Below are 18,319 nucleotides of genomic sequence, written 5' to 3'. Positions count from 1 at the left end.
GACATGTTAGAATGTTACATATTAAAAAATAATTTGTTTTTAAATACCAGAAGTTATCTTCGTATTTAATTGTTAACTTTTTAGATTTTACCTACCGCCTCGTAACTTACAGGAAACTGTAAATTTAATTTCCTCGACGACACTAGATGGAAATTTTATAAAAAAAGTTTATTTTTAGCTTTATTCTAAAACAATAAGAAATAGACCTGTCTAACCCTAAATTTTTGTAATCAGAAAAAAATAACGAATTTAATAAGCGAATAATCAGAGGTTGTCTCCATTTAAAAAAACGAAAATTCTCATGATATCTCAAAATCTAAAACCGAAAATTTTTTTTTGACTATGTCATGAAATTCTCTGTAAAAAGTGTCCATATAATGTCGTAGTTATAATACTCCACCTATAATAATAACCAAGATAATTGAACTTATTGGTTTTACGATATTTTCAATTTTGGCCTCTAGAGGAAAAACAAAAGACGATAGCGCTATGAGGGTTTCGGCATTAGCAGTTTCTCGAAAAACGAGATCATGACATGTAAGCTACTTTTTTTCTAACTCTTATAGTTTCCGAGTTAGCCTATGCGGACATCGAATTTGAACCACCCTGTACTCTTCTGGAAATTTTTTGGTGCGACATTCGTTTATATACAACCTGTACATTTTAGCTATATTTAGCAGCGGAGAAAGATACATCTTATTAATATTTTTATTCCTTGAATAATGTGATTGTTCGGCAAGAAATCTTTTTATGTGGTCAACAATGGACTCAACAACTTCAGCTGGCAATTTATGGGGCCTTTTATCATGGCAGCTTCTTCTGTCTGGACTTGGAGCTACCTCACCTGATTTCAGCTTTTTCTGAATAACAGCAACTTTTTTTCTACCAATTTGATATAATGACATAAAAGCAAGTTTGCAAACTTGCGTTTGTGTTGCATTATAAGTTATAAAATATTTAAATGAAAACTGTTTTGGATTTTTAGCTGAAGATCTATGGCGCTGAACTGGGCCAATTTTTATACTTTTGAAAAGTAAAATATTTTTGGAATTCTGATTTAACTTGTAGAAACTTTTAAATATATTTTCTCTTGAGTTGACTTCAAACTTCTCATCGCAATTTAATCTGCAACGATCCGTACACAGTACAGAAGAAGAAAAACAAATTTTATTCTGTACCCACTACATAAAAAAAAATAAGAATAACAATAAAAATATCTATATGTATATAAAACAAAAATAAAAAAGTTAAGGGGTGAGAATAGGGCTACCGACCAAGGTCTTTCTGCCCGTGATTTTTGTAGTCGGCGGCTTGCTTCAGTCTTCTCTGACGGCCAGGAGTTTTTGGAAGAGAAGAGGTGGGTTGTTGCGAGGGTGGAGTAATGGAGGCGATATAAGCGTGTGTTGCAAGGCGTTGGTAGGAAAATTTAGAATGGATTTATCGGACAAAGATTGAAGACGGGTATGGATAGGGGGTATATCGGTAAGTTGGTATAGCAGATCATTGCTAGGGTTAAAGAGGGGATTACAGGGGTTCCTAATTCGGGTGATGGATCTCAGTGCAGATCTTTCCGCTACTTCCAGGTGGTACTTCGTTCTTCTTGGTGCGTTGCTTAGCAGTATTGATCCATATTCTATGATGGGCCTGCATATGGTCTTGTAGATGTGCGAGGCACATGAGGTAGAGATTCCGCGACCGCTGAACGAGAGAGATTTAAAGTGTTTGGCGCGTGTCTTTACTTTCATCTTCACCTTGGTTGCATGAGTGGAAAACTTAAGCGTTCTGTCAAGTATTATGCCAAGATACTTGCAGGTTGGTGAGACGGAGATTGCCGTTGATTGGATTGTAATTGTGGGAGAGGGAGAGCGGGGTGAGAGGAATGGGACAAAAAATTGTGTTTTTGTGGGATTGAGTAGGATGCGCCATTTTCGGTACCAATTTTCCGTTTCGTTTATGAGCGTCTGCAGCTTACGGACCGAGGAAGTGATATCCCTACTGTGCGAGACCAATGCTGTGTCGTCGGCATAAAGTAGTGCGTATGCAGTGAGGTTAAAGGCGTCTGGGTTGTCGTTGTAAAGATCGTGGCAGAAAAGATTGTATAGAGAGGGAGAGATAGGCGAACCCTGAGGAAGGCCTTGCTGAGCGGAGAAGCTGTGGGAGAAGTGATTTTTCAACTTCACGATGGAGGAGCGATTCGACAGGAATTGGTTTATCAGGGTTAGAAGATAGTATGGCGTTTTTAGCTTATCCAGTTTAAATAGCAATCCTTTGTGCCACACGGAGTCAAAGGCCTTTCGGACGTCCAGAAAAACTGCTGCAGATTTCAGTTTTATAAAACGTGCCGCCTGGAAGTTGGAAACCAGAATAGTTAGTGGCTGGGATGTTGATTTGCCGGATTGGAAGCCAAATTGGTAAGGCGGAATTTTCTTTGATACCGCAGCCAGGAGCTTGTTCTTCAAGTGCGTCTCGAAGAGTTTTCCAATTACGGGGAGCAGTGAGATGGGGCGATAGTACATACGATTTACACAGTACATTTTTTAGATTTGGACTCTTAGCGGCAATTTCTTTTCCCGTTTGAGAAATATATTTTTCCCCTCGATCTCTCTTGCAATCCTTGCCGTTTCCCTTTTCCACTTACTTGGATCCCTCTTCCTTTTCCTAGCAATCTTTTCTGAAGGTTCAAATATTTTCTTTTTTAGTTTTTGATTTTTTTCTGTCAAGATACTATCTGAATTATTTGGGGTATCTTCTCCCATTGTGTGTTTAGGTGTGCCAATACATTTCCTTTGAATTTCATTGTCAAATCACTTGAATTATTCTCTTGTACCGCAATATTATGTTTATTTAAATCAGTGCTTATACATTCGTCTTGGCCAATACAGAACTCAAATCCCATACCTGAATCTAAAGATAAATGAACCCAATATTCATGTTACTTAACCATACAAAAAGAGGAAAACGCATACCACCATTAACCGGACGTAATTCAGCCATTTGAAACATAAATTAGCATGTGGAATTTATTTTTACTTACACGATGTAGCACCTGTCAAAATTTAGTTAAATACAAACAAATCACGGTAACTTGATCTACACTATCGAAGGAAACAAAATGGATAAAGGTGTTAAAGTCACATAGCACCTTTATCCATTAACTTAATTTAGATTGTGAAACTCATAACACCTTTATCAACCGATACTTTGCAAAAAAGTAAGAATTAATCTGCAAAACATCTTTAGACGTTTAAATTACTGCATAAAACACTTAAAAAGCCAAAAATCCTAAAATTCTCAAAATCTCACCTTTATCCACTCGCGTCTTCAATTATTTCACTCATGGTTGAATTGTTTATTTTTTTTTAAATTTATTCATTACTTTTTTTAGACATCAGATGTTTCCGTTTTTGAAGTAAACATTCGTTTCGTCGGTGGCCTTTTAGCATGTTACGCTTTAACGGGAGACCCAATTTTCAAAATGAAAGCTCAACAAATCGCCGATAAACTTTTACCGGCCTTTGATACGCCCACGGGGATTCCCCACGCTTTGGTCAACTTTAGAACGGGGGTACGTATCGAAATGTTTGATTAATCGTTTTTAATTGTTTAATTATTCGTTTTATTAATAGGGGAGTAAAAATTACGGATGGGCGAGTGGTGGATCGAGTATTTTATCAGAATTTGGTACGTTACATTTAGAATTTGCTTATTTAAGCGATGTGACTGGGAAATCCGATTATCGAAATAAAGTTGATCATATTCGGCAATTTTTGATGCAAAAGGATAAACCGAAAGGATTGTACCCGAATTATCTTAACCCGAAAACTGGAAATTGGGGCCAACGTAATTAGATTTGCGTTTTAAATCGATCTTAATTTACATGGAATTATTTTTAGATCACATGTCAATGGGGGCTTTAGGCGATAGCTTTTACGAGTATCTATTAAAAGCTTGGATTCAATCGAACAAAGAAGATAACGAAGCGAGACAAATGTACGATGATGCAATGGCGGCGATCACTCAACATATGCTTTTTACGTCGAAAAATGGGCTTTCGTATTTCGCTGAATTAAAATTTGATCGACCGGAACATAAAATGGATCATTTGGGGTGTTTTTCAGGTGGTTTACTGGGATTGGGGGCTCAAACTCTTAAAAACGAAGTTTCTAACAAATACATGGATATCGCTAAGAAAATAACGGAAACATGCCATGAATCTTACGATAGGAGTACGACGAAATTGGGTCCTGAGTCGTTTAGATTCACCGATGGGATCGAAGCGAAAGCTTTAAAAAGTTCCGAAAAATATTATATTTTACGACCGGAAGTTGTCGAGAGTTACTTTTATATGTATCGATTTACGAAAGATCAAAAATACCGCGATTGGGGGTGGGAAATGGTCCAGGTAAGTTAAAATAATTAGTATTAAACAACAAAAATTAATTTAATTTCGTAAAAAAAGGCTTTAGAAAAATATTGTCGGGTTGAAGGTGGTTATACAGGGATTAAAAACGTTTATACTTATGATCCTCTTCAAGATGACGTCCAACAAAGTTTCTTTTTAGCGGAAACTTTAAAGGTAAAATTAATTAATTCATTAATTCTATTTTAATTCTTTATTTTTTTCAGTATTTGTATTTATTATTTTCTGATGATAGTCTCCTACCTCTCAATGAATGGGTTTTAAATACAGAGGCGCACCCCTTACCGATTAAAGGTGTTAATAATTTTTATAGAGAAGCTGTGTGAAAGGTTTTAAATAGGACAATTAAAAAAAAACAAGTAAATTAATTAACTTAAAAGAAAACAATTAAAAGAACATTAATAAATAGACAAGAAAAAACTTGAAACATTTAGTGAGTGGAAAATATTTTAATAATGTTTTTATTAAATAGGAATTAATTAATATAAAATATAACTAACGAAGATTATTTATTAAAAAAAATTAATGCAAAATAGTAATATATTCGAAGAACAAAAAACTCTTTAAACGTCTTTTTAATCGTAAGGGTGCTGTGATTTTGAGGTGATCAGTGCGCGAATGCATGTTGATGGTTTTCTTTATGATTTAAGTAAAAAAAAATTCATTTCAAACCCAGAATTGTAAATAAATAGATATAGAGACTGACGCATAACATCCCGTTTATTTAATTTGATAAAAACAAATTAATTGTTACTGCTTTTTTCGATTTAATTTGTAAGCATCAATTAATGTATGGATAAAATAAAAAAAATTGTAAATAAACATTTTTAAATTTAAGTAAATTGCGAATAAGAACGATTTTTTGGGGACCATTTAGAAATGGGAGAGAAAAAATTAATTAGCACATTCCATTAATTAAAGAAATTAATTAAGGCAGCTTTTTTTGCGCAGTAACAACTAATTAAACAAACACAAAAGTAACCCTCATTAATATAAAAAGCAATTATCTTAGTAGTTCTAATCAAAATTCGAAATAAATTGTCCACAACTGTTCCTACAAATTCATTTAATAACTTCAAAGTCAAAAAAGTAATTTGGTTATAATCAAACTTGGATGTAAAATGTTGTATGTTGTATATAAATAAAAAAATCGTTTCTTTTCTAATTAAACATTTGTTTTAAACACTCATTGAATACTCTCTAAATAGTGCACTTAGAGTTGTATAATTGTAAAAAAGATAGACGTAAATAAATTAATCCTTTCAAATTTGCATAAAAAAGAAGGAATAAGTGTACAATGATAAAATCGATTTAATTCGTTTTAATTTAATTTTAAATTGTTATAATTATTGTTTTTTAATTTTATTCTAATCATTTTGTTGCATTATAAAAGGGATATTTTGGAAAACAAATTTAAATTTAATGTTTTTGTTTAGTACCTGGTAGATAATTTTGCAAATAAAAAGAAATAAATTTATATGAAAGGAATATTTTCTGTTTTTATTTCTTTAAATTATTTTAAAACATTTAATTTTTTTTTAATTTTTACATCTAAAGATAATATTTGAAAACATAAACGTTTGTGTTGATTCTTCGAGTTAAGATTATTAAGTCCATTTAAACTAAGAGATAACCAGGCCGCTTTTTTATCTTTCTTTAACGATAGTAATATGCGATAATAGTTAAAAATTAAAGCTGGTAGCAACAAGGAATGCGTCAGCGGTCAAGTAAACAGCACGCGATCTAAACTGAGAAAATGAGGAGCTGTTCACGAGACTTGTGCATGCCGAGTTTGTTATAATCGCGTGATTTCATCATAAAATCTACAGAACAAGGCCAGAGAACCTAATTATGTACTATTTATCGGTTCATTTTAGTTATGAAATAAATCAAATAAATCATTTTAAATTTTATATATATAATAATCTTTAATTAACAACGTTTCAAACATCACGTTCATTGCTTCAGGAGTTACGATTTCAAAGCTGTTCTTAAAAATCTCTCTTCATTCTTGAGATTATAATTTTTGAATTATTTTTTAAAAAATCTTGAAAAATCGATGCTTTGATGAAATATTCCATGAAGAAAACCGTTCATGATGATGTCTATTAGTAATTTTTGAATTCAACATCAATTTTTATTTATGATTTTATTAAGTTACCAAATTTCTACCATAATTTTTGAAAAATCGTGAAAAATCGAATTATTAAGATGTTATGATGAAATGTTCAGAATTTATAGAGGAAAGTATGTAGTTTTCCATGAAAAAACCGTTTATGAAAATCTCCTTCCGTTCTTTAGATATTAAGTTATGAATTCAACCTGAATTTTAGCGACATTACCAAGTCAATAAATTTATGCCATCATTTTTAAAAAATCGTGAAAAATCGAATTATTAAGATGTTATGATGAAATGTTCAGGATTTATAGAGGAAAGTATACAGTTTTTCATGAAGAAAACCGTTCATAAAAATCTCCTTCCGTTCTTGAGATATTAAGTTTTGAATTTAATCTCAATTTTTATGGTTTTATCAAGTTAACAAATTTTTACAACCGTTTTAAAAAAATCGTGAAAAATCGAATTATTAAAATTTATTGATGAAATGTTCAGGATTTATAGAGGAAAGTATGTAGTTTTCCATGAAGAAATCCGTTTATGAAAATCTCCTTCCGTTCTTGAAATATTAAGTTATGAATTCAACCTGAATTTTAGCGATTTTACCAAGTCAATAAATTTATGCCATCATTTTTAAAAAATCGTGAAAAATCGAATTATTAAGATGTTATGATGAAATGTTCAGGGTTTATAGAGGAAAGTATGTAGTTTTCTATGAAAAACACCGTTCATGAAAATCTCATTCCATTCTTGAGATATTAACTTATGAATTCAACCTGAATTTTAGCGACTTTACCAAGTTAAAAATTTATACCATCATTTTTAAAAAATCGTGAAAAATCCAATTATTAAGATGTTAAGATGAAATGTTCAGGATTTATAGAGGAAAGTGTGTAGTTTTCCATGAAGAAAACCGTTCATGAAAATCTCTTTCCGTTCTTGAGATATTAAGTTTTGAATTCAACCTGAATTTTAGCGACTTTACCAAGTCAATAAATTTATGCCATCATTTTTAAAAAATCGTGAAAAATCGAATTATTAAGATGTTATGATGAAATGTTCAGGGTTTATAGAAGAAAGTATGTAGTTTTCCGTGAAGAAAACCGTTTATGAAAATCTCCTTCCGTTCTTCAGATATTAAGTTATGAATTCAACTTAAATTTTAGCGATTTTACCAAGTCAATAAATTTATGCCATCATTTTTAAAAAATCGTGAAAAATCGAATTATTAAGATGTTATGATGAAATGTTCAGGGTTTATAGAGGAAAGTATGTAGTTTTCTATGAAAGACACCGTTCATGAAAATCTCATTCCGTTCTTGAGATATTAACTTATCAATTCAACCTGAATTTTAGCGACTTTACCAAGTCAATAAATTTATGCCATCATTTTTAAAAAATCGTGTAAAATCGAATTATTAAAATGTTATGATGAAATGTTCAGGATTTATAAAGGAAAGTATGTAGTTTTCTATGAAGAAAACCGTTCATGAAAATCTCCTTCCGTTCTTGAGATATTAAGTTTTGAATTTAATCTCAATTTTTATGGTTTTATCAAGTTGACAAATTTTTACAACCGTTTTAAAAAAATCGTGAAAAATCGAACTATTAAAATTTATTGATGAAATGTTCAGGATTTATAGAGGAAAGTATGTAGTTTTCCATGAAGAAAACCGTTCATGAAAATCTCCTTCCGTTCTTCAGATATTAAGTTATGAATTCAACCTAAATTTTAGCGACTTTACCAAGTCAATAAATTTATGCCATCATTTTTAAAAAATCGTGAAAAATCGAATTATTAAGATGCTATGATGAAATGTTCAGGGTTTATAAAGGAAAGTATGTAGTTTTCTATGAAGAACACCGTTCATGAAAATCTCCTTCCGTTCTTGAGATATTAAGTTTGAATTTAATCTCAGTTTTTATGGCTTTATCAAGTTGACAAATTTTTACAACCGTTTTGAAAAAATCGTAAAAAATCGAATTATTAAAATTTATTGATGAAATGTTCAGGATTTATAGAGGAAAGTATGTAGTTTTCTATGAAGAAAACCGTTTATGAAAATCTCCTTCCGTTCTTCAGATATTAAGTTAAGAATTCAACCTAAATTTTAGCGACTTTACCAAGTCAATAAATTTATGCCATCATTTATAAAAAATCGTGAAAAATTGAATTCTTAAGATGTTAAGATGAAATGTTCAGGGTTTATAGAGGAAAGTATGTAGTTTTCTATGAAGAAAACCGTTCATGAAAATCTCCTTCCGTTTTTGAGATATCAAGTTTGAATTTAATCTCAACTTTTATGACTTTATCAAATTGACAAATTTTTACAACCGTTTTAAAAAAATCGTGAAAAATCGAATTATTAAGATGTTATGATGAAATGTTCAGCATTTATAGTGGAAAGTATGTAGTTTTCCATGAAGAAAACCGTTCATGAAAATCTCCTTCCGTTCTTGAGATATTAAATTATGAATTCAACCTGAATTTTAGCGACTTTACCAAGTCAATAAATTTATGCCATCATTTTTAAAAAATCGTGAAAAATCGAATTATTAAGATGTTATGATGAAATGTTCAGGGTTTATAGAGGAAAGTATGTAGTTTTCTATGAAAAACACCGTTCATGAAAATCTCATTCCGTTCTTGAGATATTAACTTATGAATTCAACCTGAATTTTAGCGACTTTACCATGTCAATAAATTTATGCCAACATTTTTAAAAAATCGTTAAAAATCCAATTATTAAGATGTTAAGATGCAATGTTCAAGATTTATAGAGGAAAGTATGTAGTTTCATATGAAGAAAACCGTTTGTGAAAATCTCTTTCCGTTCTTGAGATATTAAGTTATGAATTCAACCTCAATTTTAGCGATTTTACCAAGTCAATAAATTTATGCCATCATTTTTAAAAAATCGTGAAAAATCCAATTATTAAAATGTTAAGATGCAATGTTCAGGATTTATAGAGGAAAGTATGTAGTTTTCCATGAAGAAAACCGTTCATGAAAATCTCCTTCCGTTCTTGAGATATTAACTTTGAATTTAATCTTAGTTTTTATGGCTTTATCAAGTTGACACATTTTTACAGCCGTTTTAAAAAAATCGTGAAAAATCCAATTATTAAAATGTTAAGATGCAATGTTCAGGATTTATAGAGGAAAGTATGTAGTTTTCCATGAAGAAAACCGTTCATGAAAATCTCCTTCCGTTCTTGAGATATTAACTTTGAATTTAATCTTAGTTTTTATGGCTTTATCAAGTTGACACATTTTTACAGCCGTTTTAAAAAAATCGTGAAAAATCGAATTATTAAGATATTGTGATGAAACGTTCAGGATTTATGGAGGAAAGTATGTACTTTTTTATGCATCAAACCATAGATGGAAATTTTTATTTTTTCATGAGATAAAAATGTTTGAGTCAACACCTTCCCCGTTATCTACCGAAATCATCTCTCTATGGTATCAAAATCATTTCTGATTTCTCACCATAACCCTTGACATCTCTCAACACTGTTCATTAACATCTTTTCTATCTACAACCAACATCGATTTTGATATCAGTCAACATATTAATATGTAACAAAAATTAAAGAACACAACATCTTGCTGACAGCATTTTACTGGATTATTTTAATAAGGTCATATATTTAGTTGCAATTTCAAGATAGGTTATCTTATTAAACGTGTAATTTAAGTCTTAGCAACAAACACCGAATACAAATTCTTTCGTTTAAAAATACTTTGAATACATTTGATATCAAAACAAAGTTCTTATTGTTCATATGGAATTTCACTTGGTTACAGATTAAACTATACCCAAATGGAAAGTTTTAATTGGCAAAAAAATGAAATGACGTAGGTTAATTTTTAAATAAAAAACTATCAATGACACACAATTTCTATTTCAAGTTGAATAGTTCCTTTGTACATTTATTATGATCCATTTATTCTCTTATCGCAATTTATTATAATATTTATCTTTTGTGCCCGAGCTCTCGTGTGCAAGTACGTAAAACGTGAATAGTGATGAATTGTAAATTGTGATCACGTTTTGAGTTGGAGGCTCGATAACTCCCAGAAATCGAGTCGAAGATCGCATGCGCCAAAAAAGTGTTCACATAAATATCGACTCGATGTAGCTTGGACATCAAGTCGAACTTTAATTCGCCACTGAAGCTACAAAAAACAAAATAAGAAAGAATTTACACTTTAAATTTGATTCGAAAATGGAACAATTATCAAAAGATCAAACTATTGCTTTGAGAGAGAAACTTATTGGGTAAGAACTTTAATTTTGTTATTTATATAATTTTAAGTTAATAATTCATAATTAATTTGTTGTATATATTATTATTAAAGTAAAGGGGTTATAGTACATAAGTTTTGTAATATTATTATAAATAGAATTAATTAAGATTAACTCTGAGTACTTAAATTTTAATTTTATCTAAATTAATTTAAGTAATCAATTAAAAAAGAAAGATAAAGTTGTTATTGTAAAAAATCTGAACTTTGTCAAGGCTATTTCCTAAAATAATCCAATCTGATCAAAATTAATTAATGTAATCTTTTTGATTTAGAAAATCTTGTCAACTTTTCTTCAAAAAGAATCCTTTAAAAATCGTTAGAGCTGAGGGTCAATATATGTACGACGAAAAAGACGAAGCCTATTTAGATTGTATCAACAATGTAGCTCATGGTAAATCAAAAAAAAACGTTTTAAAATCAATGTTATTTTTTATAATTAATTTTTTAGTTGGTCATTGCCATCCGGATGTTGTAAAAGCAGGTTGCGATCAAATGAAAATGTTAAACACCAACAACAGATTTTTGCACGACAACATCGTTTTGTGCGCAAAAAGAATCATAAGCACAATGCCCGAAAAATTATCCGTTTGCTTTTTCGTTAATTCAGGATCAGAAGCCAACGATTTAGCCATAAGATTAGCTCAAATTCACACCGGAAATAAAGATATCATCACCCTCGAGCAGTAAGTTCTTTATATTTTTCAAAAATACAACATTCACGAGCTTTTTAGGGAACTTTTTATTACAGTACCAAATCCAGGGTTCCACGAAAAAATTATCGTTGCTTTTGTGTATATTTTTATCTATATTTTAAAATTAAAAAGAAATAATTTAATTGTCTAATGTCTGTGTTTTCATTTTCTCTTGCAGCCTCATTACTTGTTCTTGCAGATGAAGAGATTGAAAGAACCCCGCCGAATTCATTCTTTTGAAGTACAAAGAGGAATAATCCACGATTAATTCATTCACAATTCCTCTAAGATTGTTAGAAAATTTAAAAAAAATTAATTTAATAGATAATTAAAAAACTTAAAGTAACAATCTTGGACGGTGGTACATAAAACATTAATTTTGTACATTTTGTGACGTTTTGAAATTTTCGCGTGGACTCGTAGCCTCAGTGGTTTATTTTTCTAGTGCCTACCACGGACATTTGACCTCTCTCATTGAAATTTCTCATTACAAGTTCAATCTACCGGGAGGGATTGGCCAAAAACCACACGTACATTTGGTAATTTTTTTAATAATTCTTTTTAAACAATACTTACCATAAAAATTGTTAATTTAGGCATCAAGTCCAGATACATATCGAGGAAAATTCAACGATATCACCCATAATAAGGAAGATTTAGCAGATATTTATGCGAATGAAATCAAAGAGATTTGCGAAAACGTCCAAAAAGATGGTAAAGGGATTTGTGCTTATATCGCTGAGAGTATGTTAAGTTGTGGGGGGCAAATCGTTCCGCCCTCTGGTTATTTCAAGAAAGTTTATGAAAACGTAAGAAAAGCTGGGGGAGTTTGCATCGCGGATGAAGTTCAAGTTGGTTTTGGAAGAGTTGGTAAACACTGGTGGGCTTTTCAAATGCAAGACGTCGTCCCTGATATTGTAACGATGGGAAAACCAATGGGAAATGGACATCCAGTTGCCGCAGTTGTTACAACACCGGAAATTGCAGAAAGTTTTCGAAAAACCGGAGTAGAATATTTTAATACGGTAAGTAAAACATTTTAATTCAATTAATCCCATTTATTTAACACATCCTTTGTTTTAGTATGGTGGTAACCCAGTTTCATGCGCAATAGCAAACGCAGTCTTTGATACCATCGAAAAAGAAAACCTCCGCGAAAAAGCCATAGTAGTTGGTGAACACCTTTTAGATTCTTGCCATCTTTTAGCGAGAAAACACAGTATAATCGGAGATGTTCGAGGATTAGGACTTTTCGTTGGAATCGAATTGGTGAAAGATCGTGAAACGAGAATCCCAGCCACCGAAATCGCATCGTACGTTGTTAGCAGGATGAAAGAAGAACATATTTTATTAAGTTCTGACGGACCAGATTGCAATGTAATTAAATTTAAACCACCCATGGTTTTTAACAAAGAAAATGTGGATGAAGTAATAACCACTTTGGACAGAGTTTTGAAAGAAGTCAGAGAAAACACCGAATTGGATTCGTTGATTAAACTTCCGGTTATCAAATCGGAGAAGGTTATGAGTAAAGATGCAAGAAATACGTTCAAGAAACCTATTAATAAAGAGGAAACTTTGTCGATTTAAAATGTGAGATGAAAGGATGAGTATTATTATCTTCATAATATAACTGTTATTTATTACAAAAGAAAATAATTTCGATAAGGGTTATTTTTAAATTAGTTTAGGTTAAGATTTTATTGTTTAAATAAATTATATATTTTTGTATGAAAATATTTGTTTTATTAAAAGGGTAATTAATTAAGTTTTAAAAATTCGTATAAAATCGATTTCTTGGAATATGAGTATGAAAATCCCAAAGTGTTAATAAGAGTGTCCTCTTTCCAATGAACCAACCCGTTTTGAAAAATAACTTTTAGTTTTTGAGATAACAATATTTGAAGTTTTGATAAAATTTTTGATGTTACAATTTTCAAAATTCGCAATAAAATTAATTTCTTGAAGGATCCTTGTGGAAATATCACCAATTATTAATTAAAGTATCCTCTTTTTGATGCAAAAAGCCGTTTTGAAAAATCGCTTTTAGTTCTTGAGAAATAAATTTTTGAAATGATCGATAATTTGTTCGAATTTTGCAATTTTCGCCCATTAAGTTTTAAAAATTCGTATAAAATCGATTTCTTGGAATATGAGTATGAAAATTTCCCAAAATGTTAATAAAAGTGTCCTCTTTCCACTGGACCAACCCGTTTTGAAAAATAACTTTTAGTTTTTGAGAAAACAATATTTCAAGATAACATTCAAAATTCGCTATAAAATTAATGTCTTGAAGGATCCTTGTGGAAATATCACCAATTATTAATCAAAGTATCCTCTTTTTAATGCAAAAAGCCGTTTTGAAAAATCGCTTTTAGTTCTTGAGAAATAAATTTTTGAAATAATCGATAATTTTTTCGAAATTTGCAATTTTCGGCAATTAAGTTTTAATAATTCGTATAAAATCGATTTCTTGGAATATGGGTATGAAAATTTCCCAAAGTGTTAATAAAAGTGTCCTCTTTCCAATGAACCAACTCGTTTTGAAAAATTACTTTTAGTTTTTGAGAAAACAATATTTGAAGGTTTGATAAAATTTTCGATGTTGCAATTTTCATCGATAACTTTCAAAATTCGCTATAAAATTAATTTCTTGAAGGATCCTTGTGGAAATATCACCAATTATTAATTAAAGTATCCTCTTTTTGATGCAAAAAGCCGTTTTGAAAAATCGCTTTTAGTTCTTGAGAAATAAATTTTTGAAATGATCGACAATTTTTTCGAATTTTGTAATTTTCACCGATTAAGTTTTAAAAATTCGTATAAAATCGATTTCTTGGAATGTGAGTATGATAATTTCCCAAAGTGTTAATAAAAGTGTCTTCTTTCCAATGAACCAAGCCGTTTTAAAAAATAACTTTTAGTTTTTGAGAAAACAATATTTGAAGTTTTGATCAAATTTTCGATGTTGCAATTTTCATCGATAACTTTCAAAATTCGCTATAAAATTAATTTCTTGAAGGATCCTTGTGGAAATATCACCAATTATTAATTAAAGTATCCTCTTTTTGATGCAAAAAGCCGTTTTGAAAAATCGCCTTTAGTTATTGAGAAATAAATTTTTGAAATGATCGATTTTCTTTTCGAATTTTGCAATTTTCGCAGATTAAATTTTAATAATTCGTATAAAATCGATTTCTTGGAATATGAGTATGAAAATTTCCCAAAGTGTTAATAAAAGCGTCTTCTTTCCAATGAACCAACCCGTTTTGAAAAATTACTTTTAGTTTTTGAGAAAACAATATTTCAAGTTTTGATAAAATTTTCGATGTTGCAATTTTCATCGATAACTTTCAAAATTCGCTATAAAATTAATATCTTGAAGGATCCTTGTGGAAATATCACCAATTATTAATTAAAGTATCCTCTTTTTAATGCAAAAAGCCGTTTTGAAAAATCACTTTTAGTTTTTGAGAAATAAATTTTTGAACTGGTCGATAATTTTTTCGAATTTTACAATTTTCGCCTATTAAATTTTAATAATTCGTATAAAATCGATTTCTTGGAATATGAGTATGAAAATTTCCCAAAGTGTTAATAAAAGTGTCCTCTTTCCAATGAACCAACCCGTTTTGAAAAATAACTTTTCGTTTTTGAGAAAACAATATTTGAAGTTTTGATAAAATTTTCGATGTTGCAATTTTCATCGATAACTTTCAAAATTCGCTATAAAATTAATGTTTTGAAGGATCCTTGTGGAAATATCACCAATTATTAATTAAAGTATCCTCTTTTTAATGCAAAAAGCCGTTTTGAAAAATCACTTTTAGTTTTTGAGAAATAAATTTTTAAACTGGTCGATAATGTTTTCGAATTTTACAATTTTCGCCTATTAAATTTTAATAATTCGTATAAAATCGATTTCTTGGAATATGAGTATGAAAATTTCCCAAAGTGTTAATAAAAGTGTCCTCTTTCCAATGAACCAACCCGTTTTGAAAAATAACTTTTCGTTTTTGAGAAAACAATATTTGAAGTTTTGATAAAATTTTCGATGTTGCAATTTTCATCGATAACTTTCAAAATTCGCTATAAAATTAATGTTTTGAAGGATCCTTGTGGAAATATCACCAATTATTAATTAAAGTATCCTCTTTTTAATGCAAAAAGCCGTTTTGAAAAATCACTTTTAGTTTTTGAGAAATAAATTTTTAAACTGGTCGATAATGTTTTCGAATTTTACAATTTTCGCCTATTAAATTTTAATAATTCGTATAAAATCGATTTCTTGGAATATGAGTATGAAAATTTCCCAAAGTGTTAATAAAAGTGTCCTCTTTCCAATGAACCAACCCGTTTTGAAAAATAACTTTTCGTTTTTGAGAAAACAATATTTGAAGTTTTGATAAAATTTTCGATGTTGCAATTTTCATCGATAACTTTCAAAATTCGCTATAAAATTAATGTTTTGAAGGATCCTTGTGGAAATATCACCAATTATTAATTAAAGTATCCTCTTTTTAATGCAAAAAGCCGTTTTGAAAAATCACTTTTAGTTTTTGAGAAATAAATTTTTAAACTGGTCGATAATGTTTTCGAATTTTACAATTTTCGCCTATTAAATTTTAATAATTCGTATAAAATCGATTTCTTGGAATATGAGTATGAAAATTTCCCAAAGTGTTAATAAAAGTGTCCTCTTTCCAATGAACCAACCCGTTTTGAAAAATAACTTTTCGTTTTTGAGAAAACAATATTTGAAGTTTTGATAAAATTTTCGATGTTGCAATTTTCATCGATAACTTTCAAAATTCGCTATAAAATTAATTTCTTGAAGGATCCTTGTGGAAATATCACCAATTATTAATTAAAGTATCCTCTTTTTAATGCAAAAAGCCGTTTTGAAAAATCACTTTTAGTTCTTGAGAAATAAATTTTTGAAATGATCGATTTTCTTTTCGAATTTTGCAAATTTCGCCGATTAAGTTTTAAAAATTCGTATAAAATCGATTTCTTGGAATATGAGTATGAAAATTTCCCAAAGGGTTAATAAAAGTGTCTTCTTTCCAATGAACCAACCCGTTTTGAAAAATAACTTTTAGTTTTTGAGATAACAATATTTGAAGTTTTGATAAAATTTTCGATGTTGCAATTTTCATCGATAATTTTCAGAATTCGCTGTAAAATTAATTTCTTGAAGGATCCTTGTGGAAAAATCACCAATTATTAATTAAAGTATCCTCTTTTTAATGCAAAAAGCCGTTTTGAAAAATCACTTTTAGTTTTTGAGAAATAAATTTTTGAAATGATTGACATTTTTTTCGAATTTTGCAATTTTCGCCCATTAAGTTTTAAAAATTCATATAAAATCCATTTCTTGGAATATGATTATGAAAATTTCCCAAAGTGTTAATAAAAGTGTCTTCTTTCCAATGAACCAACTCGTTTTGAAAAATTACTTTTAGTTTTTGAGAAAACAATATTTGAAGTTTTGATAAAATTTTCGATGTTGCAATTTTCAAAATTCGCTATCAAGTTAATTTCTTGAAGGATCCTTGTGGAAATATCACCAATTATTAATTAAAGTATCCTCTTTTTGATGCAAAAAGCCGTTTTGAAAAATCGCTTTTAGTTTTTGAGAAATAAATTTTTGAAATGATCGATTCTCTTTTCGAATTTTGCAATTTTCGCCGATTAAATTTTAATAATTCGTATAAAATCGATTTCTTGGAATATGAGTATGAAAATTTCCTAAAGTATTAATAAAAGTGTCTTCTTTCCAATGCACCAACCCGTTTTGAAAAATAACTTTTAGTTTTTGAGAAAACAATATTTCAAGTTTTGATAAAATTTTCGATGTTGCAATTTTCAAAATTCGCTATCAAATTAATTTCTTGAAGGATCCTTGTGGAAATATCACCAATTATTAATTAAAGTATCTTCTTTTTGATGCAAAAAGCCGTTTTGAAAAATCACTTTTAGTTCTTGAGAAATAAATTTTTGAAATAATCGACAATTTTTTCGAATTTCGAATGTTGCTACAAAATTTCAACTAATTAATAATTCTTCCTACTCTTGACATACAAATACAGATTTAAGACTTTTTTCTACTATTTTGATTTTCCTTTATCTTTTCTTCTCCATTCTTGATTAGACGTATGATTAGGCAACCCAACTAAAACGTATTATCGTTTTATTTTGGTAACATAACTTACATCAAACATCACGACGCTTGTTTAAATATTTCAAAAAGGACAAAAAAGAAGTTCTTCTGACAGAGAATCTACAATATAACAGAATTAAAAGCTTGCATTTTAGTTAAATTGTTATTTCTACAAATTATTAAACAAGAATCATTATTCCAATTAACATTTCATAACTATGATTCACAGATTATGAAATGAGTTCTAATTCAACACGATAATATTCCATTGTTGATGCATACGTGGTAAACATATTTGTTATAAAAAGAGCTCTAAATTCATCGAAACATTTCAACCTGTTTTAGCACACCGATATTCTGGTATGGATTAATGCGAGAATTCAAAATCGTTCCTGAAATGTACATAATAAATGAATTAAAACTAACAATAAACATTGTTGCCAAATAAACTTATCCAAAATTCATCTGCACATACCTGGATTAAAAGATAATCATCCATAAAAACTTATCACCTTAATCCAAATTATTATCAAAAAATAATAAAGTATTATTGCAATTCATAATTTGAGTTTGCACGAAATCATGTTTTTAGAATGACTCAGTTTAAACGTTA

General features: G+C 29.6%; 2 protein-coding genes and 1 long non-coding RNA gene across 3 annotated transcripts in view; 2 read left to right on the top strand and 1 right to left on the bottom strand.

The window, feature by feature from the left end:
- LOC111420678 (alpha-Mannosidase class I a) overlaps window positions 1-5,908 on the top strand; it is a 57,684-nt gene extending 51,776 nt beyond the window's left edge. The window contains exons 3-7 of the mRNA XM_071199464.1: window positions 3,386-3,565; window positions 3,627-3,840; window positions 3,894-4,402; window positions 4,460-4,576; window positions 4,627-5,908. Coding sequence (XP_071055565.1) covers window positions 3,386-3,565; window positions 3,627-3,840; window positions 3,894-4,402; window positions 4,460-4,576; window positions 4,627-4,746 — 1,140 coding nt within the window. The 3' untranslated portion in view covers window positions 4,747-5,908. The remainder of the gene's footprint in view (window positions 1-3,385; window positions 3,566-3,626; window positions 3,841-3,893; window positions 4,403-4,459; window positions 4,577-4,626) is intronic.
- A 4,386-nt stretch (window positions 5,909-10,294) lies between these two features.
- LOC111420681 (alanine--glyoxylate aminotransferase 2-like) lies at window positions 10,295-13,280 on the top strand. The gene is made up of 6 exons (XM_023053726.2): window positions 10,295-10,822; window positions 11,124-11,242; window positions 11,300-11,534; window positions 11,989-12,082; window positions 12,140-12,568; window positions 12,627-13,280. The coding sequence occupies exons 1-6, from the start codon at window positions 10,770-10,772 to the stop codon at window positions 13,131-13,133; spliced, it is 1,437 nt and encodes a 478-aa protein (XP_022909494.1). The 5' UTR covers window positions 10,295-10,769; the 3' UTR covers window positions 13,134-13,280.
- Window positions 13,281-17,219: 3,939 nt separating this feature from the next.
- On the bottom strand, window positions 17,220-18,286 carry LOC139431558 (uncharacterized). The gene is made up of 3 exons (XR_011641641.1): window positions 18,182-18,286; window positions 17,880-18,098; window positions 17,220-17,826 (listed from the first exon to the last, which is right to left on the bottom strand). It is a non-coding gene; the product is annotated as an uncharacterized lncRNA (long non-coding RNA).
- Between the last annotated feature and the right edge of the window lie 33 nt (window positions 18,287-18,319).

Source organism: Onthophagus taurus, chromosome 10 (genome assembly GCF_036711975.1).
Source record: "Onthophagus taurus isolate NC chromosome 10, IU_Otau_3.0, whole genome shotgun sequence".
Taxonomy (NCBI): Eukaryota; Metazoa; Arthropoda; class Insecta; order Coleoptera; family Scarabaeidae; genus Onthophagus; species Onthophagus taurus.
The sequence above is the reverse complement of the archived record's forward strand: the minus strand, read 5'-3'. Positions and strand labels throughout refer to the sequence as shown.

What these genes read in the sequence shown, in the direction of transcription:
- LOC111420681 (XM_023053726.2), top strand. Translation starts at nt 10,770, where the DNA reads ATGGAACAATTATCAAAAGATCAAACTATTGCTTTGAGAGAGAAACTT. An exon ending in TTGAGAGAGAAACTTATTGG is followed by an intron (nt 10,823 to 11,123) that starts GTAAGAACTTTA and finishes TTTTTGATTTAG; the next exon opens with AAAATCTTGTCAACTTTTCT. An exon ending in GAGTAGAATATTTTAATACG is followed by an intron (nt 12,569 to 12,626) that starts GTAAGTAAAACA and finishes CCTTTGTTTTAG; the next exon opens with TATGGTGGTAACCCAGTTTC.